The sequence below is a fragment of the Phytophthora infestans genome, genomic scaffold (genome assembly GCF_000142945.1).
Source record: "Phytophthora infestans T30-4 supercont1.1 genomic scaffold, whole genome shotgun sequence".
Classification (NCBI taxonomy): Eukaryota; Oomycota; class Peronosporomycetes; order Peronosporales; family Peronosporaceae; genus Phytophthora; species Phytophthora infestans.
This window is the reverse complement of record NW_003303758.1, coordinates 1,541,069-1,567,274: the sequence shown is the minus strand read 5'-3', so window position 1 is coordinate 1,567,274 and position 26,206 is coordinate 1,541,069. Positions and strand designations below refer to the sequence as shown.

Here is a 26,206-nt window from a genome sequence, read left to right as displayed (position 1 = left end):
AGACGTCTTTACTGGTACTGGGGGGGGCTATAGAAACAAGGTGAGCTCCCTGCATCTGCGTCTAATGCAGGGACTTGACACGATTTCAGACTGGAAACGAGGACATGAGGCTATCGCCGCCGCACAGCAAATCGCTGGAACAAGCTGCCAGTCGATTGTGATCGCTGGGGAGCTTCATTCGCCCCCGGCAACGAATTGGCATTCTTTCTTGTCGTAAAGGGAAACCCACGTCGTGCGGCCGATGTTTGCGAGCTCCTCTCTTCAGCAGCCTGTAGCAAAGACTGGCAGTCGTGGAAACGCAGATTCTCCGGACTGAGCACAGTGTACACCGTACTGTCGTCGCTCTGCTGGTTAGAGGCGGTTGGGTACGGCTCCGGGTGTGGGCCAAACAAGCTGGTAGCAGCCACACTGGCGTAGTACCCAGACTTAGACTGAGCCATAGTAGCCAAGTGGAGTCCATAGCCAGCCAACGACGAGGTCGACGAGACAGTCGAATAGTTGAGTGAAGCCACAGAGTTGCTGTGTTTCAACAGATCCGACTTGGACAACGGACCCGAATGGCCAATCTGGTTGTCTCCCTCGAACTCGTCACAGTTCGTGACAGACGGACACACAGCCATCGAGTCTAGCGATCCGATTACTGAGACGTGATCGTCCCCATCCGCCCTGTCCTTTGAGCGCAGAGACTGACGCAGTTGATTGCATTGAGCATTCAGCAGCGAGTCGAGAGCTGTAAAGCTGTCACGGTTGTTGCTAGAAGCAAGGTCGGCAGTCGTGAATTCCAAGTCACTAAAGTATCGGTTGTTACTATCATCCTGGTCGTAGGACGGAGGTGACGAGGTTTTCCTCACCGACTCGCCCTCCGTGCTAGTATCCGACATGCATTCTTCATCCACGCCACGCCAACGTTGCCGTCTGGACTTGACCACATCATAATTAAAGCCATACTCGCCACCACTCGTCATCTCGTCAGCAGTAGGAGAGTGAGCCTCAGATTGTTCCCCAACGATTGAGTTCAGGTCCGAGTTGTAGTCGTGTACCGTTGGCTCCGACGACTCGCCGATAAGCTTCTCCGTGTACTGCGTGAGCTTGTCAAGCTGCGATCGTAGCATCGTCGCACGGTTGATCTGTTGCTGAAGACGGATCTCCAACATGGCGTTCTTCACCTCTAAGCGCTCGCTCTTCTGACACACATTCTCATACTTGGCTTGCAGCTCCATGTACGCTCTTTCGACTTCACGGTACTTCTTTTCCATAGGCGACTCCACGTGGGCTACTGATTCCGAAATAGAGATTTCGCTAACTCTAGGCGCAGTGTTACTGTGCACAAGGCCAGCAGACGTCAGAGCCTCGATCCACTGGGCATTAGTAGCCACCATTTTCTCCAGCACAGACTTCATCCCGTTCGTCTCCTTCTCCAGGAACTCCAAGTGGTGGTCAAACACTGTCGGGCTTTGGTTGTTGGTCTGATGGGTGATCTGGTTGCTCAATGGACGGGCCGGCAACGCCGCGCGCATGGAACGAGATGAAGGCGAGCATGCCGCCAATCGTTGGAACGATGCAAACAACGGTGCTTCCTGTTGCAGCTGCTGTTGCTGATGCTGAGAAAGCCTGGCCTTTGTCAGACCGACAGAGGAGCGCACGTCACCTGCCGACTGAAAAGGTTTACGAGTGGACATTCTTCTGGACGCCTGTCGACGCTGGGCCTCGAGGGCACGCGAGGGCGAAGGGCCTAACGAGACCGACAGGTCTTCTCGCTCACGTGACGCCTCGGGGGATTCCGGAGACAAATCAGTGATGGTAAAGCGACCTCGGACCTGCGTCTTGCCCTTGCGCACGGACGAGCTGGAAGCCGACAAGTCTTCGTTGTTGTTATTGTTGTTGTTGTCTTCATCGTCGTCGTCTCGAGTCGCCTCAGGCGCGTCGGGCACGTCGGTGACCACGAACTTCCGCGGCACGCGGAGCTTGCGTCCAGTGATTTTGGTCACCGAGCGGCGACGCACGTCCATGCGCTGCTCAGTGGCCGAGCGCATCAGCGCAGGTTCCGGTGGAGGCAGCGAGCTGGGCGCGGAGACGGTGCTGGAGGTCGTCATGAGAGTTTTAGCTGATGCTACTGCGCCGCTTTGGGCGGGACCGCGCGAATCGAAGGAGGTCTATCTTTTCTATCGCGAGGAGCGGCCGATAGGTTGCAACGAAGGGAAGGTACGCCGCGGACAAGCCACTGCTCCTTGACGCGGAAGTCTCTAGTCTGATACTAAACCTTAGTGAGGCTCATACAAACACTCGCACCAGGGAGAGGAGCCGGAAATTCGGATTTTCGGGTTTAATTTCATAAGGACCCGCGGGCTACGAAAACCTGAACCCGAGGCCCGCAACGATCTATGCACCTCTTACAAACTCCAAGTCATTTTGTTTTGACTTTTTTTAATCCTGTTCGATCAGAAACGGTAACCGTAACTATTACAGAAAAATAGAAAAATGGCCAGCAGACCTATTTTGGTGTTACGGTGGCAATGACGGTATCGCATGGCGACTCGCTCTGGTCCGTTCACCGCGGTATTATTACCGCTAAGGTTTCTACCTAACAAAATACGCGAAATCCAGGCGTCGACCCAACCTCGATCCCTTCACATTCGCTGAAAGTGCCTTACCGGCCCACGCAGCGAGCAGCCACCACCGACTTGCGAATGTACATGCTTCATTTTTCGCATCGCCAACCGGTGGGTTACCAACTGGTAAAATACAACAGGACTGCGTGACATTTTGCTAGCACGCAGCGTGGCTCGGAGGTGCAGCTGGGTCAAACCTGCTGGTGCTCAGCCTGTGATCTCTTGCACTTGCCGCAAAGCACGGCACTTTGAAAGCAGTGCCGTAAATTTCTGCCAGAATCTGTCTTCCTCAACGATGTGAAACTTTAATAAATCCATGCTTTATAAATCTTCAAGTAGCAGACGCAGAATCTGCGAACTCGTACAATCTATCCTGGATAGCGGACGGCAACTTGCCATAGCAACTTGCCATGAAATCTTCATTGATGACGCCAATAAGATTAAGAGAATCACGAGTCTTGATCCCATCGGCCCGATGAGGGCAGAGCTCACAGACTCTGAGTCACAGTGTTTCAACGTCGCAAATGATTTCCCCGTTTTAGTGTGATTGTCATTAAACTGATCTTCGGGTGGTTAAATCGCTAAAAGATAGAGTGCAGTTGATTGGCTTAATTTCCATCATCCAATGGCTGATCCCGTGAAACGACTGGCTGGGAGGTTGGTGTAAAGTGGAGAGCACCTTATCATTTCCAGTTCAAGTTTTCCTCGTAAACCCACTTCTGGACTTGTGTATTACGTGCGTGCGTTTGTATTCTGTATCCAACTGGACTTCTGGCGAGACCTCTCTTTCACAGTGGAGGTCCCAGGGTCTAGCAACTCGCCCCGATGTGGAGGGTGCGTGTCTTCTGCTGTCGCAAGGCGGTTGAGGTCGCGTGCAAACTCTGCACTTTTGTGAGGGATAAGCGAAGCGAACAGTTGAAAAGAGAAGTCTTGGTTGTTGAGCATCTGGACCGCCTGGTGGCCTCGGTTGCTTCGCTGGAAAATTTGCTCCAACTGATCGATGGCACCATATTCCCAATCTTTTTTGCTAGTCATTTAGACGATAATGCTGGAGACTAACCATGGTCGCAAACACACTGATCAAAATCTATATGTATGTCCACCACGAACTTGTAGTGGCGTAGGTAACACAGCGGTAGTACTACTGTAGTACATGTACATGTAGGAATAGGATTGAAAGCAATTTACAGTTCCTTAAAGTGAAGTCATTTTACTGCTGCTTTAGAAGTATAATGGATGCAAAGCACTTCCTGCTGCATTCTTGCTGTAGTACTACTAGTACTACCGTACAATTACTACAGTAGTAATGTGCAATATCTATTCTTACACTTGCAGTATAACTGTAGTAGTAGTAGAAGTCATGGGACCTTGTGCTTCTCGGCGTAGACTGGACGCGGAGGACCGTGCTCAAGAGAAGATCGCGGAGTTTGTGCAGTATGTCATCTCTTCAGATCTTGCCAAGCTGCGAGAGATGATTACAAAGCGGAAGATGAATCCAAACGCGAAGGATGTGAGTAGAGATGAAGGTAAAGGTACTGCAGAACTGTTGATTCGAAGTGTTTGAAACTTGCCCTTGTGATGCAGCGCTTTGGCATGAATGCGATTCACTGGGGTATGAGCTGCTTAACTAGCTGTACAGTACTTGCAGTGATCGTTGTTGACTTTGGGGTCTTTCGTCTGCAGCATCTTACGTGGGAGCGCTTGAATGCATAAAGGAGCTAATCAAAGTAGGAGGATCACCAACAGCTACAGATTCCAACGGACGCAATGCGCTTCATCATGCTTGCCGAAAAGATCATGACGAGATAGTGCGCTACCTAGTTTCCACTGCACATGTGGACATTAACTCTCGCAGTGAAAACCAAGACACGCCATTGCATAAAGCAGGTTTGTCTGTTCTGAAACATCTTGGCTTGAAGCGCTCAGAACACTTTTCCTCATCACTTCTACTTTGGTAGTACGAGGCAAAAGCCTTAAGGTAGTGGAGATGCTTCTAAAACTGGGAGCAGATCCTAATCTTCGGAACGAGGTATTCTTCTCATGAAGTAGTATTTTCTTGATTCACAAAGCGCTAAGCCATTTTCGTGTGATTTTTAGCAAAACAGAACACCCCTGGACGACCTGGAAGCCACCTTGTCAACAGTGTTCGACTCAGCTTCAATGGTTTGTGTAATCCCATTTCACCTTTGCTGTAATCTCATGATGTTGAATGTGTTAAGACTGAAATCAATTTATCAAATCGCGTGAGGTCCGCAAGACGTGAGCAATATGAGCCCTTCAAAGCAGAACCGAGGCCGCTTGAATACGTTGGGCTAGCTCTGCAGCCAATTAGACGCGATAGCCACTCGGAGCGCCGAAGCTTTATGTCTCGACGAAGTGTTACCGAGTGCACAGATCGGACGGCACGAAGAAACTCTATTTCAGAGGAGCCAAGCCAGTGGGCAACGTCAACGGTATCTAAGCAGTACGCGTCCTCACCGAAAGAAGACACACCATTGCGCAAGGACCTTCATTATGCCGGCGAACGTGTTATCATGGCTATACGCGTCAAAGGTGCTTTGTCCGACACCGAGAAGCTAAACCTCATGCGAGCCATGCTCTTAAAGCATGTAACGTCGCCTGATAATTCGCCGTGATGTCTACTCCTGAAGCATTATGGATAGCAATAGCGATGAATAACTCGTCAAGATCGATTTTGCTTTCGTGAAGCCGACAGTCAGGGGAGATTTATTGATTTAAATACTCCCGTCTCGCTTTCCCTTCGAGGTTTGCAACATCTTAGTTGGAAGCCTCGCGACGGTAGCCATCCTGGCCACCACGGCGGAACTCCGGGTTGAAGTCGCCCGATGGGCCGACACCCTTCTCCTTGTCGAAACGGCCACGGCCAAAGCCGCCAGCGGACGGGGCCTGCGGGCGCGTGGGGCGAGCGGCCTGCTTCTTGAGCGTGGCCGGCACGATCTCAGCGGGCAGGTGCAGGTAAGAGCGCAGGTACTCGATACCCTCGTTCGTAAGGTACCAGTAGAACCACTGCCAGTTGAACGTCTCCTTAACGTAGCCGCGGGACTTGAGCGACTGCATGAGCTTGATGACCTGGAGGTTGGGCACATCCACGGCCTCGTGCTTGGGCAGCGAGAAGTCCTTCTTCGCAACCATCACGCCCTCCTTGAAGAGGTACGAGTACACAGCGATACGGTTCGTCTTGGGGACCAACATGTTGACAGTAAGAGTCTAGAAAGCTTGCCGGCGAGTGCGGATCTTCACGGGAAATAAGCGGCGAGGTTTATAGGAAAACCAGAATACGCCGTCATTCTAATACCATGAGCTCCAGCCAACCAACCAATGCGGTTCTCCTGAGCTACACAATATTGTGTTTTATTGTAAAAAGAGATGCCATGAGTAATTACGCTTGACAAATTTTAAGCCAATCGCACCGCGGAAGCCTTGAGTATTGCGGCAAATGTACGTCAGTAGCGGTTGATTTGCCGCAAGCACCGCCGACTCCAATGGCGGAGAACGTGGAGAAGTACTCGGTTCTAATTGACTTGACGGCCGGCACAGTCGGTGGCATCGCTGGTGTCGTCGTGGGACAGCCGTTCGATACGGTGCGTCTGATATTGTAACCTGTCATCAACATCGCTGATTGACGCTGTGTGTGTATCATCGTCCTGCAGGTCAAAGTGCGGCTGCAGTCGTACAGCAAGTACTACAATGGTGCCTTCGACTGCGCTCGTCAGACTGTGCGCTGCATCTACTTTATATTACTTAAGCTGAGGCCGTGAAGACCTGATGGACGGTATTTCTTTTTCTTTCGAGTGTAGTGGAAGCATGAGGGCTTTTCAGGCTTCTTCAAGGGCATGACGTCACCCATGGTCGGTAGTGCGGCGACGAATGCTGTCATGTTTGCAGTCTATGAACGCACGCTGAAGATGATCGACGATAATCCGGAGAACGCGACACTCAAGTCTGTTTTCTATGCTGGAGCTGTCGGAGGCTTCTGGCAGACGATTCCACTGGCCCCTGCAGAGCTCATCAAATGCAGACTTCAGGTGCAGGATGGACGCAGAAGTAGCCAGTACCAAGGACCGATGGACTGCATCCGGCATATTATTAAGGCCCGGGGTACGCCCGGACTTTTCCTAGGCATCACGTGCACAATGTGGCGCGAGGTGCCGTCGTTCGCCGTCTACTTTTGGCTCTACGAATACACCAAGCGCAGGATGATCGACAGCAATATCAACTCGACCACTTCCATGCTGACAGCGGGTGGCGTTGCTGGTGTTGCTTCCTGGGTTGTTTCCTATCCTTTTGATGGTGCGTACATCTGCTTGCTTCTAGGAACTCCAGACTGTTCGTTGGTGGGGAGTAAGGATGGTACGGTATCAGCTAACCATGTGTTGTATACATGTAACGTTAAACAGTGATAAAGACTGCGATCCAGACGCTTCCAGTCAACCACAAACCAGGAGAGCACAAAATTACATACCAAGCTCGTCAACTCTATCGTCTCGGCGGTTGGCGAGTCTTCTTTAGTGGCCTGGGCACTGCTTGTGTGCGAGCATTCCCCAGTAACGCGGTGACTTTCTTCGCTTATGAGAAATCCTCCGAGCTGCTCAAGGACGTGGTTCGAGACTGAGCGTTTTTGCCAATTAGAAACTGCTATAGACTTCAACTAAGTAGGCCGATCACATTGACTCTTATGTGGTGCACATCCTTCATTTCACGTCATCTTCACGTCGGAATCAAAAAATGTTTCATCATCAACCTTGCTATTCGTTGATCTACCATGTTAACCCTCCGGAATGCTCTCTTGCGTCCTCGCCTAGGCGCTGCTGTGCTGCAGCGTCGCTTTGCATCCAAGAGCAACCAAGAGCACCTAGTAGACTGGATGACGGGGCCTCCGAAGATGCTTGACGTGACGTCCTCCAAGTTTGACACGCTGTCGTTGGGTTTCGCCAACGATGATGCCGACTCTGGGGTGTTGCACTTGAAGCTCAACCGCCCCAAGGTTGTGAACGCCATGAACATGCAGATGTGGGTAGATCTAGCGGAGGCCTTCGAGCTCGTGGAGCAAGATCCCAGCGTTAAGGCCGTCGTGGTGTCTGGGGAAGGTCGCGGGTTTACGAGTGGCATGGATCTGGACGTCTTCGCTCAGATGCAGAAGGTGGCGATGGACGAGTCTTGTGAAGGACGCAAGCGAGAACGTCTAATGCGCGTCATCGAGAAGTTGCAGAACGTAATTTCCGCTCCAGAGAAGTGTCGGGTGCCGGTTATTGCGGCGATCCACGGGCCTTGCATTGGTGCAGGCGTGGACTTTATCACGGCTTGTGACTTGTGCTACTCCGATGTGAGCGCCATATTCTCCGTCAAGGAGGTGGACCTGGCTATTATCGCTGATGTGGGCACGTTGCAACGTCTACCCAAGCTTGTGGGTGAGCGCCAAGCCAAGGAACTTGCCTACACAGGTCGTGACTTCGGTGGACTAGAGGCAGAGAAGCTCGGTCTTGTGCTTAAGGCTTTTCCTGACCAAGAGGCACTGATGAGCCATGTTGGAGACGTAGCAAAGGATATCGCCAAGAAGAGTCCGCTCACTATTCGTGGCATCAAGCAAACGATCCACTACCAACGAGACCACTCGACAAAGGACTCATTGGAGCAGATTCGCTACCACAACGCCGCCGTCTTGTACAGTGACGACTTGGTGCAAGCTGTCGGTGCCATCATGAGCAAGACGGAGCCCAAGTTCCGCAATGACTAAGTACGTCGCAAGCGATCTAATGTTGAGCTCGTCGTGCCACCCGCACTTCATCTTTGTCTTTTTTGCATTTCCTCGTGTTTTACGCTTTTCCTCACTAGCTACAGGCACCAACATCTCGCTCTATCACAAGTGGCTCGGTCTGGTCTAGAAGCTTTCTATTCCTTTTTCCGTGCAGCGATAGCAGCCATCAGGTTACCACGGCCAGGGGCTCCTCCTCCTCCTCCTCCTTCTCCTCCACGGCCTCGAATAGCTGACATCAAGTCGCCGCCCCGACCGCCACGACCACCATCATCTCCGCCGCCACTGCGAGACTTAATCGCAGAAAACAAGTCACCGCGCCCTGGACCACCCGGGTTTCCGCGACCACGCCCGCGAATTGATGACAGGAAGTCGGTAGGGGGTCCTGGAGGACCATCACCGTCGCCACCGCGGCCACGACCACTAATCGCTGCAAACAGGTCATTTCGCCCACCTCCGCGACCACTACGCCCCCTACCTCTGGCCGCCATCATTGGGTGCGGTGCCCGGGCTGGACCAGCTTCCTCCGCCACTTCACTTTCTGCTGGTGCAGCAGCACTTTTGTTCTTCTCCTTCGCTTCCTTCATGATTTCGGTTCTTGTCTTCACGCGACGGTTAGCAGGTGGACCCTTGTCCTTCAGCGAGTCCAATGTGCTCTGACTCTTTTCGCCCAGATCCTTCAAAAGACCGCGAATAACAGGGATAGCTGACCGCAGACGCTTATCACTTGCCTTGACCTCATCCATACGCTCGATCATGCCGTCAAAGCAGTCAATCACGGCATCGCAGTACAGCAGAATCAGATTACACTCGATAGACGAGCGCGTATCCTTCGCATCCAGCGACGCGTCCCGCTTACCGGAAAGATTCATACCCGATCGCTCGGCGAACTTCAAGCTTGCCAGACGAATCTCGTTCACCACCTCACCAAACTCTGCCAGCTCCACCTTAATTGTCGCAGCCGTCTCCGTTCGCTCAAGTCGGCGCTTGAGTCTTGCCTGGAACCAGAGCAACTGTCGGTTCTCGATCTGATCCAGCGATGTATCGATCAACTCGCATGCACCGTTGGCCTCAGCAACAAGACGCACGTTGCGGTAGTGCTTCTTCAAGGCGTCAGCACGAGAGTTCGCAAGCTTCGCTCGGGCCAGTTCCTGAGCTTCGGCCAGAGCTCGTGCACCAGCATCATCAGGGTTACCCTTCTCGACGGTTGATTCCATGTACACATCTCCATCGGGATATCCGAGATCCTGATCGTACGCAGGAGTTTGGTTAGCCTTGATAGGACATTGCTTGCCAATCATCGGGCAACCGATGTCTGGGTCGTCGCGTGTGGCGTACGGGTGATTATCCTCTGGTCCGTATTGCTTCACGTGCTTGTTGTAAGAGTTGACAACGGTCTTGAACGTCTCCTTAAGCGTCTTAAACCACTCATACTTCTTCTTCGTCATTTCTTCTCCCTGTTGAGCTTTCCATGTCTCCGCAATATCGCGCAAGTGCATGTGCAGCGCACGACGCTCTGTCACCGAGAGACCAGTAACACGCAAGTTATCCAGCAACGACGGGTGATTCTTCGCAATATCCGCGGGGTTCATACGAATCAGCTCCAGGACGTTCGTGCGTTTATACTTTCGAGCAATATCACGCGGAAGTGTCTTGCCCGTCGGTGACTGCACAGTCTGGAGATCAGCTTCCGACATCTTCTTCACGTCAACCGGCATCATCCGACGGATGGCCTTCAGCGCCTTAACGTTCTCTTCGTAGTTCTCCTCTTCCCATTCACGCTCCTTCCGTGCTTCTTCAGCAGCGTACTCATCAGTCAGCATAAGAGCAGTGTTGTACTTCTCCATATCCTGTTCAAGACGGTAGTACTCTTCACGCAGCTGCTTCTGGATCGTGGCGTCCGGATGCGTCACATCAGCTGAACCAATTTCCTGCATACGCTTAGAAATCTCTTGCACCTTCGCCATAGCCTCTTCATACGGAATATCTGCGGCCACGGCAATACCAGCTTGCTGCAACTGCTTCTCCAGCTTCAATAGACGACGTAGCAGTTTAACTTGGTCGCTAGAGATGTCCAAGTTGGCCAACATATCTTGCGCCTTCGGCTCTTCTCTCTGTCGGACGGAGCGGCTACGCTTCAGCTTCTCCACTTCTGCCTGCAGCGCACGGATCTTCTCGTCATACGAGTTAATACCATCAAAGAACGCATGAATACCCATCTCATCGACGCCGTCTTCTTGCATTTTTTTCTTCACGTCGTCGTTCGACTCGCCGTCCTGAATCATCTTGCGGTACACAGCGTAGATCGATGGTCCCTGTACATCCGACTCCTGAATACGACGGTTTGCTTCAATCAGCTTCTGGGCCTCTTCCTGGGCTCGCTTAGCTTCAGCGAGCTGCATCTCTGCTTCCTCCTTCGCTCGAGCTGCTTCTGCCATTGCCTTCTCCACAGCAGCTTTACCCTCGCGCTGCTCTTCGCGAGCTGCAGCCATAGCTGCTTCTGCCTTCTGTCGAGATTGCTCCAGCAGCATGTGTGCTTCTTCCTGGGCACGAGCAGCGTGATGCGTGGCTTCATCGGCTGCCATCTGAGCTTCGGCCTTAATCTTAACCATTTCATCTCGCTCATTCATCATGCCGTTGCTGTTCAGGTCATCGCCCAGGCGTCCACGCTCTTGGTCCTCCTCATACGCTTTCTGTTTATTCACGTACTCCAGTGACAAAGTCAGTACAGCTCCTGCCGACCGGCTACCGAGAGCCAGAGGGTACTTCTTCGTTGTCTTCTGCATGTTCGGCAACGACCTCAGAGGAATCGTAAGCGTCGTAATCAACTCAGTCGCACGGAACAAGTGCTCGTCGAAGATACGGATCTCCACCACCATGTCGTCACTGGGGGCCTCGAACGAAGCCGAGTTATCTTGTTTCCACACAGGAGACCGTTGGTTCTTAACCACTGAAGTCTTGAAGGTCTCGGCGCCCACTGTAACTTCGCAAATCGCGTTAACGGAGCTGCCCGATTTGGTCAGATTAGTAGCTGACAGAACACCAACGTGAATCACGGGCGTGGAGAATGCCTCATAGTTGAACTGCGACAGACGGCCACCAGCATTCCGATCCAAGAAGGTTCCATCCATCGAAAGACTCTCCGTCCGCTGTGTTCGCAATGCTTTGGCTTCTCGTAGTGACTCTCCAAGGTTCTGTGTGCGGTTGACAGTCTTGGAGGCATCAATAGCCAGCTTAACTGCATCCATCCAGCCCTTCTTGTCCGATTCCGACGTACAGGCCATGACCATACGACGATCATCCACACGAAGTTCCAGCAAATACTCTGCAGTCACGTTAGGAGAGCGACACACCACGTCACCAGTCCCAGATAGCGAACGCACAGTACAGCGATGATTCAGGAAGCTCATTTCGCCACGCGATGTCGTAGAGCTCGGACTCTTGAAATATTCCACCTTCGACACACTAAGCACAAAGTATCGAGACTTCCAGTTGCGCATCACACGGCCCTGCTTGTACATGCGTCCCTTCTTGATAGTCGCGGCTTGGTTATTCAGAATCAACTGCGCAATCGACTGGTTATCGTCGCCTTCATTGCCGTCGTCCTTCACAAGGCGCGGGTTATTCATCAGTTTCTGCTTCACGTGGGACGTCGACTCACGAAGTCGGAAAGACTCGGAGTGTCGTGAGTTTACACGCTGCACATCGGCCAGTTTTTCCTTTGGCACAAACTGCAGAGTCTTGGGAGCTGTCGCGTTACGAAGTACGTTCATGACTTCAAGATACGGCATACACAGCACATCCGTCTCGTTCACCTTGTACACGATATCGCCGACAGAAATCATACCGCTTGTCTTCGCTTGACCCTTCAGTGCACGTACCACGGCACCGTCAATACCGTATCGTACGGCTTCTTCCAGGTTCAATCCCATAGGTCCATTGTCGAACACCACAGCGTACGTGGTGAGCTCCTTGTCCAGATCGTCATCTTTATTCTGCTGGAACTTCTCGCGCACAACTTGTTGACGTCGGGCTTCGTCGATCTCGAAAGAAATAGCCAGAGGTCGAGGCATCTTACGAATCAGATCAATAGCGTCGGAGAAGCCCATGCCGTCTACGTTCTGTCCTCCAATAGCGACGATAAGATCACCAGCCTGTACCTTGTTCTCCAGTAAAGGATTGTTAATGTTATCGATAGCAAGACCGTGGTCGATCACGCCGTCCGTGGGCGGCATAAGCTTCACGCCGAGCTTCTCCTTAGCCGGCAGCTCGATGACTACAACCTCGGGGCCGGAGTCGCCGTCCTCGTCCGTTGCTGACGTCGACTCGGCCGCTGCCTCCTCTTGCTGCTCCTCCTCCGGCCGCTCCGAGCCACAGGCCACACACGCCTCCTGGCCGTCCTCATTGGCTGCGAACTCGCACTCTGTACAGGTCCAGGCCATGGTGCCGCACTTGGGTTAAACGTTGAGGGTTCACCGCCTAGATAGCAATGCAAGGTGAAGGTTATTAGATGCCTGGTGAATGAAAACTTTAGGGTTACGATCTCCAAGCCAGCTGGTTGACATGGATATCACTTAAGAGAGATCGCCACTACAAGGAGAGGGGGCGTACTTAATGAGACAGGTTATACGCGCTACAGCGCTGGGGGTCGCTAGCTGCGCGACAAGAGTGAGCACACGCACGTGTCGCCTGTTGCTCCTCGCACGAACTCGCTTTACGAGGACTGCGCGTCCTCGGTGCTTCTCTGGTCTGCGTCGATCGCCGCACGCCGCGTTTTCCCTTTGGCGATTGACGATGGAATGCGACCATCACTCCTTCACCCCCTCTAAAATCACGGGGCTAGGGGTCTTTCAATAGTAAAACACCGATGTTGTTTGTGCCAAGATCCCGCTCTTGGCGATCCAGAAGTGGTTGGTGAACCTGGCTTGGCGAGTGCAAGCTTGGGAGACTCACCTAATTGATGCACGGGTCAAAGGGCAGGAATCATGGCTATCGACCGCGCTGATCGCCCATTATGGCCTTATTGGCGAGGCAGAGCGATCGACGTCCGTAGGTAATGGACATCTTCCGCTCTCTCTGAGCCGATCGGGTGGTGCTGTACCCGCCCTGCCGCGTTTTTGGTCCGGCCTAGCGAACGGCGCTGTCGCAACGATTCAACGAATCGGAGGATTGAAGTGGAGACCAGCGACGCTGTCTACTCTGTGGTCCACGCCTGTGGAATCCACTGCTTGTACTGCCTTGTGTCATTGTTTTAAGTAAAGACAATGAGAGACTCTTTACTATTGACGCTAAGCACGACGCAAGAAGCTTTTTGAAAGTTTGTGCTGAGGTGACGAGTAGCGTATTCCTTCTTTTTCAAGACTCGGCGAGCTTCGAGTCGACCTAATAAGCGATTTACATACGATGCAATGCATGAAAAAACTGAATGTTGACGGCCGGGCCGAATCGTTGCTGAAAGGATTACATTATTAAGAACTCGGTGGTGCTTGTTTTGGTTTAAGCACCAGCGAGTGTGCAACAAATGAACCACTTTCGAGCAAACGCTCCACCATACATTTATGACATGTAATGATAGCTCGGAGCCAGAAGCTGTTGCTGCTATCACAGCTTGTGATTTAAGTTGTGATATACAGCTCCAAAGCAAGTTGGTTGAAGTGCTGAGTTAGACTTCAACCAACTTGCTTTGAAAATGTGCACCACAACCGTTTACCTTCTCAGTAGCATATCCTTCCGAAACCCATCATATCGCATCCCGCGTCCTCCATTGCTTTTTGGCGCGCTGACCTGCCGCCCCCTCTCGATCTCCGCTCGCCATGGCCTCTAACGATGTGGACTTCCGGGCGCTGTACCAGAGCTCACTAAAGCTGACGACGTCGCTCGGTGAGCTGGGGATCCCTCGTCTAGAGAAGCGTTTAGAGCAACTAGATGATGCGTCGCGTGCACTCAACGCGCAGGTCCCCAGTACTAGTGGAAGCCGCAAGCGTCCAGCAGCCGCAGGGGCTGACAAGGCCAACTTCCTGCTTGCATCTAAGGGTATCGACGCTGAGAAGCTCAGCAAGGAGCTAAAGCAGTTCGAGATCGCGCCTGAATTTGAGCCCGAGACGCCCCTGGGCGAGACGGATCTAGAGGGATATCTCGCTCACCACCACGAAATGATCGTTCTAACCGCCATCGAGGACGTTAACCGTCGCACAGTGGAAGCTACACATGACCGCATGAACCGTGCTATGATCGACGACTTCGAGGACGCCAGGCAGCGCCTTTTAGAGGACCTGGGAGGTGCCAAACAGCTCGGTATCAGCAACTACCCTCGCATATTGGATTCGGACGAAGCTACTGGCAGTATCTTCTCCTCTGCAGCTCGTGACAAGCGTCAAGCACTCGAACCTGCGTCTGGTCTGGGCCTCAGCGGCGCGTCCTTTGCCGGTCAGCCGCGTTTCCAGGCCACAGGCTTCGGAACGCCGTCGCTGCATATGTCACAGTTGCAGATGGAGAACGCTATGACGGAGGAGATGAAACAGTACTATTCCGTCATCAAAGAGCTTAACAGCAGCCGCGTGCCAAACACGCGCAGTCAGTTCGAACTCGCCCGTCACTTTCAACGAATTTGTTCGTCCAACGTGTCGATATCAGTGACTGGATCCAAGTGGGAGGCCGTACTTAAATGCTGGCAACTCGTCAATGACTTACTGGCAGGTGGTGATGCTACCAAGCCCAACGCGCCGAAGCTAGCAGAGCGTGAATACCAGACTGTCCGACAAGGAAGTGACGGAGCGCAACGTAAGCTACTCCAGCATCGCCTTGCATTCGGTGCCCGCGTCTTCCTGGAGAACCAATTCCGTGTCTTCGTACAGGAAACTGTGCAGAAGAACAGCCTCGCTATTGGTGGTATTCCGGATCTAGTGTCCACTATTCGGGCGTTCGTCAAGCATCTGCACAGCTCGCGTTATGCTGCCAATGGTAGTGGCGGTAGTACTGATGTAGACAATATCTGGGCTGTCATCTACTACTGTCTCCGCTGCGGCGGTGACCAGGAAGCGGCTAATCTCGTGGCCAAACTGTCCAGCTCGGGTGACGACTCCACCATTGATGGCGATGTGCTCTGTGCGTTGAAATACCGTGCACACCAGAAGAGCTTGTACGCTGACCGCAGCGCCAACCCATTGAACGCCTTTTCTAAGCAATTTCCTGCCGAGTTTGAGCGCTTGGTGGACCGCTATCACCGTTTGGTGAGCTCCTCGATCGACGCGGTGTCTGTGGTGAACCCATTTGAACGCTGTGTAGTGAACCTGTTATGCTTCGGCAACGTCAACGCCAATGAGCAGCGTATTACGACTACAGTGGAGGACTATCTGTGGCAACGTCTGTGCTTTATCCAGCGTGTTGCAGCCACCAGCTCTGCTCCGGACAGTACAATCACAAAGCTATCGCAGAGTATGCAGAAGTTTGGACCAACGCATTTCGAAGGCGGCGTGCAGCCTGGTGGTGGCAACTTCTCTGCGTTCCTGTACTTCGAGATTCTACTCATCACGCAGGAGTTCGAGAAAGCTGTTAAATATTTGGCCTCCAAGGGTTATCTGCTGGAAGCAGTGCACTTCGCGATCACGCTCAAGCACTTCGGGCTACTGGAGTGCACGTCGTTCTCAATGGGAGAGGAAGACGAAACGACAGTCGATTTGGTGCGTCTGGTTCGCCAGTACATTCACGGTTTCCAGCGTGCTAATGCAGCGGAGGCAGCAGACTATGTGGCCTGCATTTCGGACTTGACAGCGAAGAAGGAGTTGCTCGCAGAGCTGCTACTGGACACACGCAAGTTTGATATGCTTGCTGGATTTACGAACAACACAGACGGCTCACGTACGCGTGGCCTGTACGACCACTTGCTCAAGGATGAGCCTGAAGATGAGGTCAAGGAGCTCATTCTCTCGGCTGCTCGCAAGGCTGAGGCTCGTGGTCGTCCGCATGATGCGTTCGCTCTATTGAAGAGCGCAGGCGACATTGAAGGCGTTATTTTGCTGCTGAACTCGCAGCTCAGCTCGACGTTGTCAGCCACACGACCAGAGCGTGAGGAATGGTTCCGTGAGGCCAAGGAGTTTGCCGAGAAGTGGATGCGCTTCCCTTGGGTCCAGACGATTGCCAACCGACATGCGCGTACAGCTGCGATTGCCTTCCAGACACTCCTGAACATCAGTATCTTCCTGGAGATTTTCGAGAAGCAGCAGTACGAAGACGCCATCGGGTTTGTGGATGAATTGGAGGTGGTGCCGACACAGAACTCGAGCAACTTGTCGCTGTGTGTTGATCGCTTCCTGTCTTTCGACGAGAGTGTCCGACAGAACTTCCACATTCTGCTGCTCGGATATATGGAGTGCCTTGTGCGTGACGCAGACCGCGTCAAGACTCAGGTCTCTGGCGAAATTCGTCGTGCCGGCATCGCTGCTCTGCGCGAAAAGGCCGAACTCCTCGTCACATTCGCAGGCATGATCAAGTTCCGACTTCCTTCAGGTACCAACGAGCGACTGAACCGCATGGAGGCCATGATCTATTAGAATGCCCCCGCTGGGATACCGTTCAAGAAGGAGATCGCAAAGAACAATTAAGGCTGTCGACAACGAATGTTACATGAAGTTTCTCTTGACTACATCCACATTCAGCTGGTCCTCCTACTTGCTACTTAAGTACTACTAACGGTCAAATAAATCTTGCATGCTGCTTGTCTTGATGCTCATCAGAATCATCACTTCTGTACCTGCACCGGTGGGCAGGGAATAAATGGCTTGGTTAAATTACCGCAGCGGCGCCTGGCGCTGGGAGAACAGTCTCGTGGCGTTCGACGAGAACTGGAACTTGCTTGGTGACGTTCTCGAGAAGAATCTGGTCGACAGGCTGTCACCACGGTTGGTAACAAACGCAAAAGATGCGCGGGCGTCCAAAGACGACGATGGAGCTGCGCCTGCATTGGAATAATCTATGCTTCTCGCACTGACGCCACCTAGTCTGGGCTTCCTCAACACAAGCGCCTTCTCGGCACTGCTCTCTCCTGCTCGACCTCTCTTTGTGGCCGCCTTTCGCGGCGTCCGGATACGCGAGGGTCGCGTCAGTTGGCTCACATCTGCCGTCGACGGCGCAGGCAACGAGCTAGTGAAGGCTGTGGCTACCGTCGACGATAGTGAGAAATAATTAGTGGGAACTCCTGCTACCTGCTGTGCTGTATGGGTTGACGCATTTGCTACACTTGATGATGCGTACTGTCGCGGGGCATTAGGAACGGGGTGGCCCGCTTGCCGGGCGAGGTCGAACTCTTCGCGTATGAGCTCCTCACTGCTACCAAACTCTTGGAAGAAGAGTCTCTCCGTATTGAGCTGCGAGGCCTGGGCGATCCGTTGGCGCACCTTTGTTCGCGGAGTCTTGGCCTGTGTCGGCGCCTCGTCCGCCATTTCCAGCGCGCGCTTGGTGCGACGTCCGCTGCCGCCTGGTCCGAACGTCTTGCGGATACACGCTCGCGCCTTTTCCAGACGCGCGTTGCCCGCCGAGTCCATCGGAGACATCATGAAGAGCCCGCCGTCCTGCATCGCTGGTTGAGAGGATAAGAGAGATGAGGAAGTGACAGTGACGTCGAGAATGGACAAATGGGCAAAGATGCCGCGAAAAGCGACCCATTTTTCAAATTCAAATGTTCAAATGAGATCGTTGTTTTTGTGAGGTGCACATCAATAAAGCGTGGACCACATAAAGGCAAGTTGAAGTGGAATATGTTTTGTGAGACCCTGCGTTGAGTCTTTCTCCTTCTTCTCTACAGTTGAAATATCTGCTGGAGCAGCGCACGAGACGGCTGGGAGACTTGCAGCGATGAAGGTGGAAACGACGATCTCGGATCTGCTGATGGAGTGCGAGGAACAGGGTGTCCAATTGCCGGAGGTATTCCGAAACATTGAAGGACTTTCAAGTTGGCTTGTTGACCATGTTTCTTACAAATGTGTACTGCCTGTAGAGCCCCTGGCAGGCGCTGCGTGAGGTGATCACGGCGTTACGAAACACTAAACACGACGCATTAGGCTATCTACAGACCGCAAAGGCTTTTGACCAGCTCAAGACCAAGTTTTCCAAAGATACTGAAGCGATGGAGACGGAGACGGCGGCAGCGTCACCACGTGTGGTACGCCGCCAGAAGCGCAAGCTCATGGATGACATGCCCAAACGCAAGCGCCGAAACATGATTCTTGACAGTGATAGTGACAGCGACGATACCTCTGCCTTAGTCGCCGACATCATGAGCCCTGTGGCGAGCAGTAAGAAGAAGACCAAGTACCCCAAAAAGAGTCGTATTCAAGAGCAGGTGGAGGCCACACCTGCCGCGAAAGATCAGAACCAGTCACTTGTGGATCAATTGGTGCATTTGGGCGAGTATGAGGTGACCCACGGGTACACCCAACGTGGACTTGCACGTTTCCGAGCTGCGAGGGAGATCCGCAACAGCTACGTTGTCATTACTTCGGGGGCACAAGCGAAGAAACTTGACCACGTGGGAGCAGCGGCGGCTACGAAAATTGACCAACTTCTGAACGAAGGGCTTGCAGCCGCTCTTAGTGAGTACGATGGGGACGACGAGGCACTACCGGTGACAAAGTGAGCCCTTTGAGTTTTGAGCTACCATTTCCTAGTACTACATGTATTATCCTTCGAAGTAGGTAGGTTAGCGATACCAATGACATTTTTTGCGTCGTGAAATTTACGACAGTTGAGTGACGCGAGAAATTTGGCCTTGTCCCAGTTTTGCGTGGTCATTTGCTCCAACTGACGGCCAAAAATCAAGTCTGTAGTACAGCCTGGAAGAAGATGAATCTCCGCCAAGCACAGCGCTCTCTCGCTGAGCTTGTTTCGAAGTGTGAAGCTGCACATATTCAGCTTCCAGAGGTTTGCTAAACGCATGACTTATTCATGGATTCTTTTCCGACCTAGCTAAACCTTAGCTGCTTTTTTTCTCGTTAAACGAAGGACCCATTGGAAGCGCGTGCTGAGGCGGTGGAAGCTATCATCCATTCGTTAACGGATGGAAAGGTAATATCCCTTTTAGATGACTTTAAGGACGTGAACATTTCCTCATCATGATCTTGCAAGGTCAATTTGGCCGATGCGCTAGATGAACTCCAGCAAAAATATGGTCTTGAGCTTGCGTGGAAGCAGCACTTGGAGAATGAAGAAGCCAAGCGTCAGCGTCGCCGCCAATCTCGCCAGAAGAAAACTGTTGACCGCACTAAGGACCCTCGACGCTCGAGCCTCGCCATAGTCCCACAAGTTCTGTCGCTGAATGACCGACTGGATATAGTAGTCAGTAGTGACGGTGACGAGCAAAGTGGAGAAGGCGAGCAGTCAATTGTCACCAAGGAAGGCGTGATGACCCCTTCCAAGCGTCCAAGTACCGGTCAAGAGCAACAGAATGCCCCCATGAAAGTGGCCAAAAAGGTGAAGAGCGCACGCGCGTTGATTATTAATCCTCAGACTGTTAGCGAATCGGAGGAAAAACAACCTCCGCCTGAGAAGATACCCGCAGCAGGTCAAGGGAATATCCTTGCTGATGACGGAAGTCGTGATCGTGGTGTTGGCGAAATGCTTGCTCTGGAAGACTTGGACGAGTTGGAGGAAGAGGGCAGTGCTATGAGTAGTGACGAAGAATTCGTCATGTAACTCTTTATTTGTCAGGGATGTAGCCATCTTCAAATTCTCCAGATTCAAACGATGAAGAGGTTGATTGAGCAACCAGTTGACGTCGAAAAGTTGCATGAACCTTGAGCTAGTCGTATCCAGGAACAAGTGCAACGCAGGATTAGTATTAAGGTTATGAATGCACTTTTGAGCTGAGCACCAGTTGTTTTTTTTAATTGACTTACCAATGCCGGGAGTTCTCCAGATTCAATCGAGATGCGTAGACTGCTCTCTTCCTCGCTTTCTATCGCATATGAGACTGCGTTTTTACACTTGGTGTATGCTCTTCTGGATTCGCCAAATACTTCCCCGTCGCTTAAAGCCAAACCTTCTTCTCGCGATATCTCACCTTCTGATAGCTCTGCGCTGCAAATTGAGTCCGGAACACTACTTCCAGAAACAGACAAGCGCCTTCGACGTCGAAACGGACGTCGACGGGAGGATCGAGTTGTAGTGAGAAGATGGCGATCAATCTCGCGAGATATCCCATACGAGCGATAATAATCCGAGGAGGAGCTGAAGTCACTGCTACTCACCGACAAACTATTCACTAGCTCGAGACTGCTTTCGAAGCTTACAGAGTCATCCAAATCCAGCATCTTTTGAGTGAGAGCAACAGGTTTTGACGTCGGTGAGGACTCCACATCTTGATTTTGAGTCTCTTGAGCTTGCTCTTCAATACTATTCGATACACTTTCATGGCTCTCTTCAGAGGAAAAGACACTCTCCGTGTTAATATGGACGTCAAAACTTTGCTCGTTTGGAGCAGAAACATTTGGTTCTGGGTTAGTTTTTTCTGCCTTGTCTGTGCGTGAAGGGTCTTGCTGGTCGTGGAGACTGCTTTGACCCAATCGCCTTTGTTGACGAGGTTGTTGTAAGATTTCGATCGAGGTAGCAGGATGAAATAATTCGCGCGAATCGGAGTCACGACTTGATCCAGCGAGCGAATTCAATATAGCTCCACCGAGGTGCGTTTGTGGAAGGACGGAGTTCGAATCTTGCATGTTTTCATGGCTCTCTTCAGGGAAATCAATCGGCTTTTCTTGTTCAGGGGTGCTTTGAGGTTCCTCTTGCTTAATCTCATCGAAAGTCTGTACAGCCTTTTCAGAGAGTTTTGTTGGAGATGCATTGAGCTCGTTCGTATCTGTCGCCTCATCTTTCCATCTCACAGGCGGTTCTTCTGGCACTTCTGGGGTATCCTCGATATGTACGTCCTCAGCAGGGGCCAACGACACACGACGAAGAGCTTGTCGATCTTTCCAAATCTGTTGCACTAAACCACTAACTTGCTCTTCCGTAAGGACATCAACCCAGTTCTTGAAGCCCTGAGAGCTCGAGTCTTCCGCAGCAGACTCTAATTCAGTCCCACCTCGCGCCATTTGCTCATTGTAGTAAGCTTCAGCTCTTTTCAAACCGGTAGTATCGTCTGTAGACTCATGAGTTAAGGCTGCGATTCTTCGTAGTCGCTCTCTGATCAACTCTTGAGTGATGTCGTTCACCATTTTATCATCAACTGCTTCCTTCCCAACAAGCGATTCCAAGCTCCTACGTACGACATTTTCGTTGACTTCGACGTTGGCGGCGCTGCGAGTGTCTGCCAGTATTCTACTGACTAAAACGTCCGGAAGTTCTTGAAAAATTCGGTCCTCCATGGCTGCTTCTTTCGGCTCATCTTTGACTTCGTAGGCTCGAATATCTTCTTCTCTTACTGACGGCGGAGGTGCACGTGCAGATTGTCTTGTTCTGGGAGAAATAGTTGGCTGCTCATAGATTGGCAAGGACATCGATGGAGCGGATGGAGGTGGAACCTGCTCCCGCCGTGTAGGAGCTCTACGTCGTTGCGCTTTTCGCTGTTGCTGCTGGTCATAGGCAGCGGTGACAAAAGCCACAAACTCCTTATAATTGATCACTTCCTTCATCGGCAGATGCGAAGTTCGGCGACTTCGTGGACCTTTCGCATCGGAGGAATGAATATGGCGAAAGAACGATATGATTTTAGTCGTCGGAACGGAAATCTGCAAGCGATGCAGAGCCATACACGTTTCAATGCGATTCACGTGGCCATCTTTGTCGGTATCCAAGTCACTAAAAAGTCTTCGGAGAACATCCGAGTTCAAACGCATGTCTCCTTGGTTTCCCATACCTCCAGAAAGTATCGGTTGAGCTCCAAAGGATGCGACCGACGGCATAGTGCGGAAATCTGACAGCACTTGCCTCCCAATGGACGACGACGGACGCTCGTCTGTTGCTGCCTTTATTCGACGAGGACTTTCACCTTCGATTGCGAATATATCGTCGTCCCCACTGTCTTGCGGAATGTTAGCAGTCGGAATGCTTGAACTTTTGCGGGGGCTTTCTAGTTTCACCTCCGCTAGCTTAATTGATGGTGCATTGCTAATTGTGTCGAGACCATCAATGGGTCCTTGGGCCTTGCTATCTTCTACGGCTTCTTCAGGTACAGGCGGTTCATCCAGTGTCTCGTGCTCCTCTTTGTTCTTTGCAGTGACCACAGGAGGATCTTTAGTATTAAGCTCCGTTTCAACTGCTGCGTTTGGCTTTGCGTTCTCTTTGTCCTCAACAACGCCATGTAGTGGACTCGTTGCAACATGTTTTAACACCCGCCGTACTTCCCCACCAGCCTCGGTAGTAATTCTAGGCTTCTCCCAAACTTTTCTCTCCTGCTGATTGCCAGTAGCTTTACCCTTGACCCCATTGCTCACTGCGTGCCGAGCTGGAGCAGTTCTCCTAGTTTCCGTCCTTCCCACTGAGCTTTCCCGCGGTTTATAGGACGAAGGCTGAGCAGGTGTCAACTCTCTTCTCTTTTGGTTCCAAGACCGCTTTCCCGGTGGATACTGCTGCAACTCTCGGTCGACGCGTGCTATACGTCTAGACACCTCCCACTCCACACGGCGTTTGTATCGTCGACCGACCCGTAAGCTCGATTGCCCCTCGATAGCTATGAGCATCTGGTCCGCTTCTCCTACTGCCCACTGTTCAGCTGCTGCTTTCCGTCTCCTGGGACCAGCGGCGTTCGTCATCACCAGCGCATTAGTTGTCCAGAGCAGCGGCAAACTGCTTCGCAAGCGCGCCTGGAGCTCGCGATTGCGGGCATTCACGTCGCTCAGCAGCGCGTACCCAACATCGAGGCTCTCCATTTTACCGAGTTGAGATCGCTTCACTCACTTCAATGTGCGACGTTTGGCGCTCAGGTATACCGGTAATACCGATGCGGTGTCGTGACGACACTGTCGTCATTGACAGCTTGCAATGCATTTCTGTGCGCACCGATCCCAAATCCATCCCATTTTTACCAGTGCTCAAAATGTGACAACATACAAGAACACGATTGGTGCCACACATTTTGCTCCTAGCGAGCTGCCCTCTTCCTCGTCGCACACCGATAATCATCGGTAGGTCTTCGTTGATTACCGGTTTCATTAACACGCGTTGATTGGCTATTGTGCTTATGTGACATACATAGACGTCCTGTCTGTCCTCATCCAGTTTTACCGAGGGTGACCTCTTCGCCGTCAGTTGCGAACGTCGCAGCAGCACAGCACTTCGATCAGCACCATGTTGAGGACGACGCGCGCGCGCCGCCTGCCCGCCGTACGTGCGCTCTGTGTCCGCAAGAGCAGCAGCAGCAGTAGTACTGCTAGCAGTAAAATCGACCGCCTACCTCGCTTATCCGATCTGGTGCTCATTCGCCACGGTGAGAGCGAGGGCAATGTGGCTCGCCAGCGGTCCCTGGCCGGGGACCACAGTCTCTTCGCTGGTGAATTCAAGCACCGTCACAGCTCCAATTGGCGGCTCACGGATCGAGGTCGACGGCAGGCCGCAGCCGCTGGAGACTGGCTCAAGCGCAACAACTTGGCACACTTCGACCGTTACCTCGTATCTGAGTATCTACGCGCAATGGAGACGGCAGGCCGCATGGGACTGCCCGGTGCGCGTTGGTACGCCGAGATGCTCATTCGTGAGCGCGACTGGGGCGCCATGGACCTCATGAGCGAGCAGGAGCGCTTCATCAAGATGCAGGATGAGCTCAAGCGGCGAGAGCTCAACCGCTTTTACTACGCACCACCTGGAGGCGAATCATTGGCCGCTGTCGCGCAACGTGCCGACCGCTTGCTCGGTATTCTGAACCACGAATGTCATGGGAAAAGAGCTATTGTTGTGGCTCATGGTGAAGTGATCTGGGCGATGCGCACAAGACTCGAGAGGATGTCACAAGATACGTTTATTGAGTTGCAGGAGTCAGGCCGCATGGTGGATCAGATCCACAATGGCCACATATTGCATTACACCAGGAAAGACCCGCTGACCGGGAAAATGGCGCCGTACTTCACGCATGTGCGCTCGGTGTGTCCCTGGAACGAGAAACTCAGTCCCAAAGGATGGATGAAGATCGACCGACCAGTATACGACAACGAGTTGCTACTAGCTACAGCGGAGCGTGTTCCCCGTATGATTATTTCAGAAGAGTATCTTGAGAAGACGTATAATGGAGCAAAGACGTTGTCGGAGGGAGAGGTGACCCCCGACGTGCTCTCGCATTCTACGAGCTTGAACCAAGCTTCAGAATCGACCGAGGAACCCGTTGCCACGAACGAATCGCCAACGAAGGAAGAGCATCATACGCCGCTTTTGATTCCCGGAAAACCCATGTTGAACCTGAAAAAGGTGGTTGTGGTAAAGAAGATGTCTCGATTCCAGCACGAAGCAGAGCTGTACGGCAATACCGGGTAAGTGTCCGCACCTGACTGTGCTTTTCATGTTCGCTGAATGTGCTGATTTGGGTTGCTATCCGAAATCCAGTGAAGCTTTGAGGAAGCAGATGTCCATGCGAGGATTTGTTCATGACCGCTTGAAGGCGAGTCATGAACATCACATCGAGGCTGTGGACGAGATTACCAGCAGGTACATCGAGAGTACCGCATGGTTTATTGATATCACCTTTCTAACGTTTGAGTGGATTATTTTCTACTATAGTTTTAAGGAACGTGATATCGAAGTGAAGGTCGTCTCTGCCAACCAACTAACACATGAAGCTGTGGAGGGCACGGACATGATTTTTTCTGCTGGTGGTGATGGGACTTTTCTGAAGACCGCAAGTTTCGTAAACACGCCAATCCCTGTAGCAGGCTTGAACACAGATCCAAAACGAAGTGAAGGAAATCTGTGCTGCTACAAGGTGGACAACGTTACGCACCGGTTTAGTACTGCGTTGGATCGTTTACTTGAAGGCGACTATAAGTGGCGACTACGCCAGCGTATCCGTGTCGGTATGGTGAATCAAGATGGCTACTGGTATGAGCTGCCTCGCTACGCTTTGAACGAAGTGTTCATTGCAGAGAGTGACGCCTCTCGACCGTCACACTACAACATCGGAATCGACCAGCACCAGCGTGAATCCCATCGTAGCAGTGGCATTCTCATGTGCACAGGCACAGGCTCGAGTGCATGGTACTCCAGTGCGGTACGTTGGAGCTGAAACCTTGCAGCAGTCCGCGATTAATGACTGATAATTGTCTTGTTCCAGTGCCAAATCTATCGAGAACAGGTTGCAACTGTTCTTAGTGCTATGGATCACACACACACAAACGAGACAGTGACGGAGCTAACAGAATCGTAAGTACAGGTATTCTTCCTATCCAGTCAAAGGTGGGGGAACTAACACCGTGGCGTTTGCTGTGCTTCCTTGCGTAGTATTAACAAGCAGAACGTTTTCCCAGAAGATTCGCGAGACATGGGATATGTTGTCCGCGAGCCGATTATTAATGCTACGTTCGGCGATATCAGGTTTCGACGGTGAGTTCGTCTTGCTTGCCATCGATCACTTTATGTAGTGATTGCTAACGCGATTTAACGCCGTGGGTTTTGTTACTGCAGAGGCAAAGCACGACGAGTATCCATGCGGTCTCTCGGATGGGATATGAAAGTCAACATCGATGGCATTTACTCAGTGCCGCTGGATTACGGCGTCCAGGCAGTCATGAAGATTGTTGATGAGCCAAAATACGTGCTACGGACCGTGGACTTTTCCCCATTACCAGGCTCGGCGCCCAAGAAGAGAATCTTTTAGACTATATCAGCAAATAGCACTCAGTTTTGGACGTGT

General features: G+C 52.1%; 13 protein-coding genes across 13 annotated transcripts; 7 read left to right on the top strand and 6 right to left on the bottom strand.

Moving 5' to 3' along the window:
* Nucleotides 1–110: 110 nt before the first annotated feature.
* On the bottom strand, nt 111–2,695 carry PITG_00269 (uncharacterized protein; the record flags this gene model as incomplete). Its single annotated transcript, XM_002908844.1, has 2 exons — nt 111–2,079; nt 2,652–2,695. 2 exons carry the CDS (start codon nt 2,693–2,695, stop codon nt 111–113), a joined length of 2,013 nt encoding a protein of 670 aa, XP_002908890.1.
* Nucleotides 2,696–3,341: 646 nt separating this feature from the next.
* On the bottom strand, nt 3,342–3,644 carry PITG_00268 (uncharacterized protein; the record flags this gene model as incomplete). Its single annotated transcript, XM_002908843.1, has 1 exon — nt 3,342–3,644. The coding sequence occupies one exon, from the start codon at nt 3,642–3,644 to the stop codon at nt 3,342–3,344; it is 303 nt and encodes a 100-aa protein (XP_002908889.1).
* A 325-nt stretch (nt 3,645–3,969) lies between these two features.
* Nucleotides 3,970–4,418, top strand: PITG_00267 (uncharacterized protein; the record flags this gene model as incomplete). The annotated part of the gene is made up of 2 exons (XM_002908842.1): nt 3,970–4,119; nt 4,356–4,418. 2 exons carry the CDS (start codon nt 3,970–3,972, stop codon nt 4,416–4,418), a joined length of 213 nt encoding a protein of 70 aa, XP_002908888.1.
* Nucleotides 4,419–5,298: 880 nt separating this feature from the next.
* PITG_00266 (40S ribosomal protein S10) lies at nt 5,299–5,894 on the bottom strand (the record flags this gene model as incomplete). Its single annotated transcript, XM_002908841.1, has 1 exon — nt 5,299–5,894. The coding sequence occupies one exon, from the start codon at nt 5,820–5,822 to the stop codon at nt 5,388–5,390; it is 435 nt and encodes a 144-aa protein (XP_002908887.1).
* A 218-nt stretch (nt 5,895–6,112) lies between these two features.
* Nucleotides 6,113–7,242, top strand: PITG_00265 (Mitochondrial Carrier (MC) Family; the record flags this gene model as incomplete). The annotated part of the gene is made up of 4 exons (XM_002908840.1): nt 6,113–6,211; nt 6,281–6,346; nt 6,428–6,920; nt 7,028–7,242. The coding sequence occupies 4 exons, from the start codon at nt 6,113–6,115 to the stop codon at nt 7,240–7,242; spliced, it is 873 nt and encodes a 290-aa protein (XP_002908886.1).
* Nucleotides 7,243–7,389: 147 nt separating this feature from the next.
* PITG_00264 (Delta(3,5)-Delta(2,4)-dienoyl-CoA isomerase, putative) lies at nt 7,390–8,409 on the top strand (the record flags this gene model as incomplete). The annotated part of the gene is made up of 1 exon (XM_002908839.1): nt 7,390–8,409. One exon carries the CDS (start codon nt 7,393–7,395, stop codon nt 8,362–8,364), a length of 972 nt encoding a protein of 323 aa, XP_002908885.1.
* Nucleotides 8,410–8,416: 7 nt separating this feature from the next.
* On the bottom strand, nt 8,417–12,824 carry PITG_00263 (uncharacterized protein; the record flags this gene model as incomplete). Its single annotated transcript, XM_002908838.1, has 1 exon — nt 8,417–12,824. One exon carries the CDS (start codon nt 12,822–12,824, stop codon nt 8,520–8,522), a length of 4,305 nt encoding a protein of 1,434 aa, XP_002908884.1.
* Nucleotides 12,825–14,195: 1,371 nt separating this feature from the next.
* PITG_00262 (nuclear pore complex protein Nup93-like protein) lies at nt 14,196–17,099 on the top strand (the record flags this gene model as incomplete). The annotated part of the gene is made up of 1 exon (XM_002908837.1): nt 14,196–17,099. The coding sequence occupies one exon, from the start codon at nt 14,196–14,198 to the stop codon at nt 16,929–16,931; it is 2,736 nt and encodes a 911-aa protein (XP_002908883.1).
* Nucleotides 17,100–17,168: 69 nt separating this feature from the next.
* PITG_00261 (uncharacterized protein) lies at nt 17,169–17,933 on the bottom strand (the record flags this gene model as incomplete). The annotated part of the gene is made up of 2 exons (XM_002908836.1): nt 17,169–17,585; nt 17,652–17,933. 2 exons carry the CDS (start codon nt 17,931–17,933, stop codon nt 17,169–17,171), a joined length of 699 nt encoding a protein of 232 aa, XP_002908882.1.
* Nucleotides 17,934–18,170: 237 nt separating this feature from the next.
* PITG_00260 (uncharacterized protein) lies at nt 18,171–19,012 on the top strand (the record flags this gene model as incomplete). Its single annotated transcript, XM_002908835.1, has 2 exons — nt 18,171–18,300; nt 18,374–19,012. 2 exons carry the CDS (start codon nt 18,232–18,234, stop codon nt 19,010–19,012), a joined length of 708 nt encoding a protein of 235 aa, XP_002908881.1.
* A 206-nt stretch (nt 19,013–19,218) lies between these two features.
* Nucleotides 19,219–20,067, top strand: PITG_00259 (uncharacterized protein; the record flags this gene model as incomplete). The annotated part of the gene is made up of 4 exons (XM_002908834.1): nt 19,219–19,296; nt 19,378–19,440; nt 19,501–19,668; nt 19,753–20,067. The coding sequence occupies 4 exons, from the start codon at nt 19,219–19,221 to the stop codon at nt 20,065–20,067; spliced, it is 624 nt and encodes a 207-aa protein (XP_002908880.1).
* A 2,799-nt stretch (nt 20,068–22,866) lies between these two features.
* PITG_00258 (uncharacterized protein) lies at nt 22,867–23,240 on the bottom strand (the record flags this gene model as incomplete). Its single annotated transcript, XM_002908833.1, has 2 exons — nt 22,867–22,902; nt 22,959–23,240. 2 exons carry the CDS (start codon nt 23,238–23,240, stop codon nt 22,867–22,869), a joined length of 318 nt encoding a protein of 105 aa, XP_002908879.1.
* Nucleotides 23,241–23,658: 418 nt separating this feature from the next.
* Nucleotides 23,659–26,170, top strand: PITG_00257 (uncharacterized protein; the record flags this gene model as incomplete). The annotated part of the gene is made up of 7 exons (XM_002908832.1): nt 23,659–24,630; nt 24,712–24,830; nt 24,904–25,005; nt 25,078–25,564; nt 25,628–25,716; nt 25,795–25,896; nt 25,978–26,170. 7 exons carry the CDS (start codon nt 23,659–23,661, stop codon nt 26,168–26,170), a joined length of 2,064 nt encoding a protein of 687 aa, XP_002908878.1.
* Nucleotides 26,171–26,206: the final 36 nt, after the last annotated feature.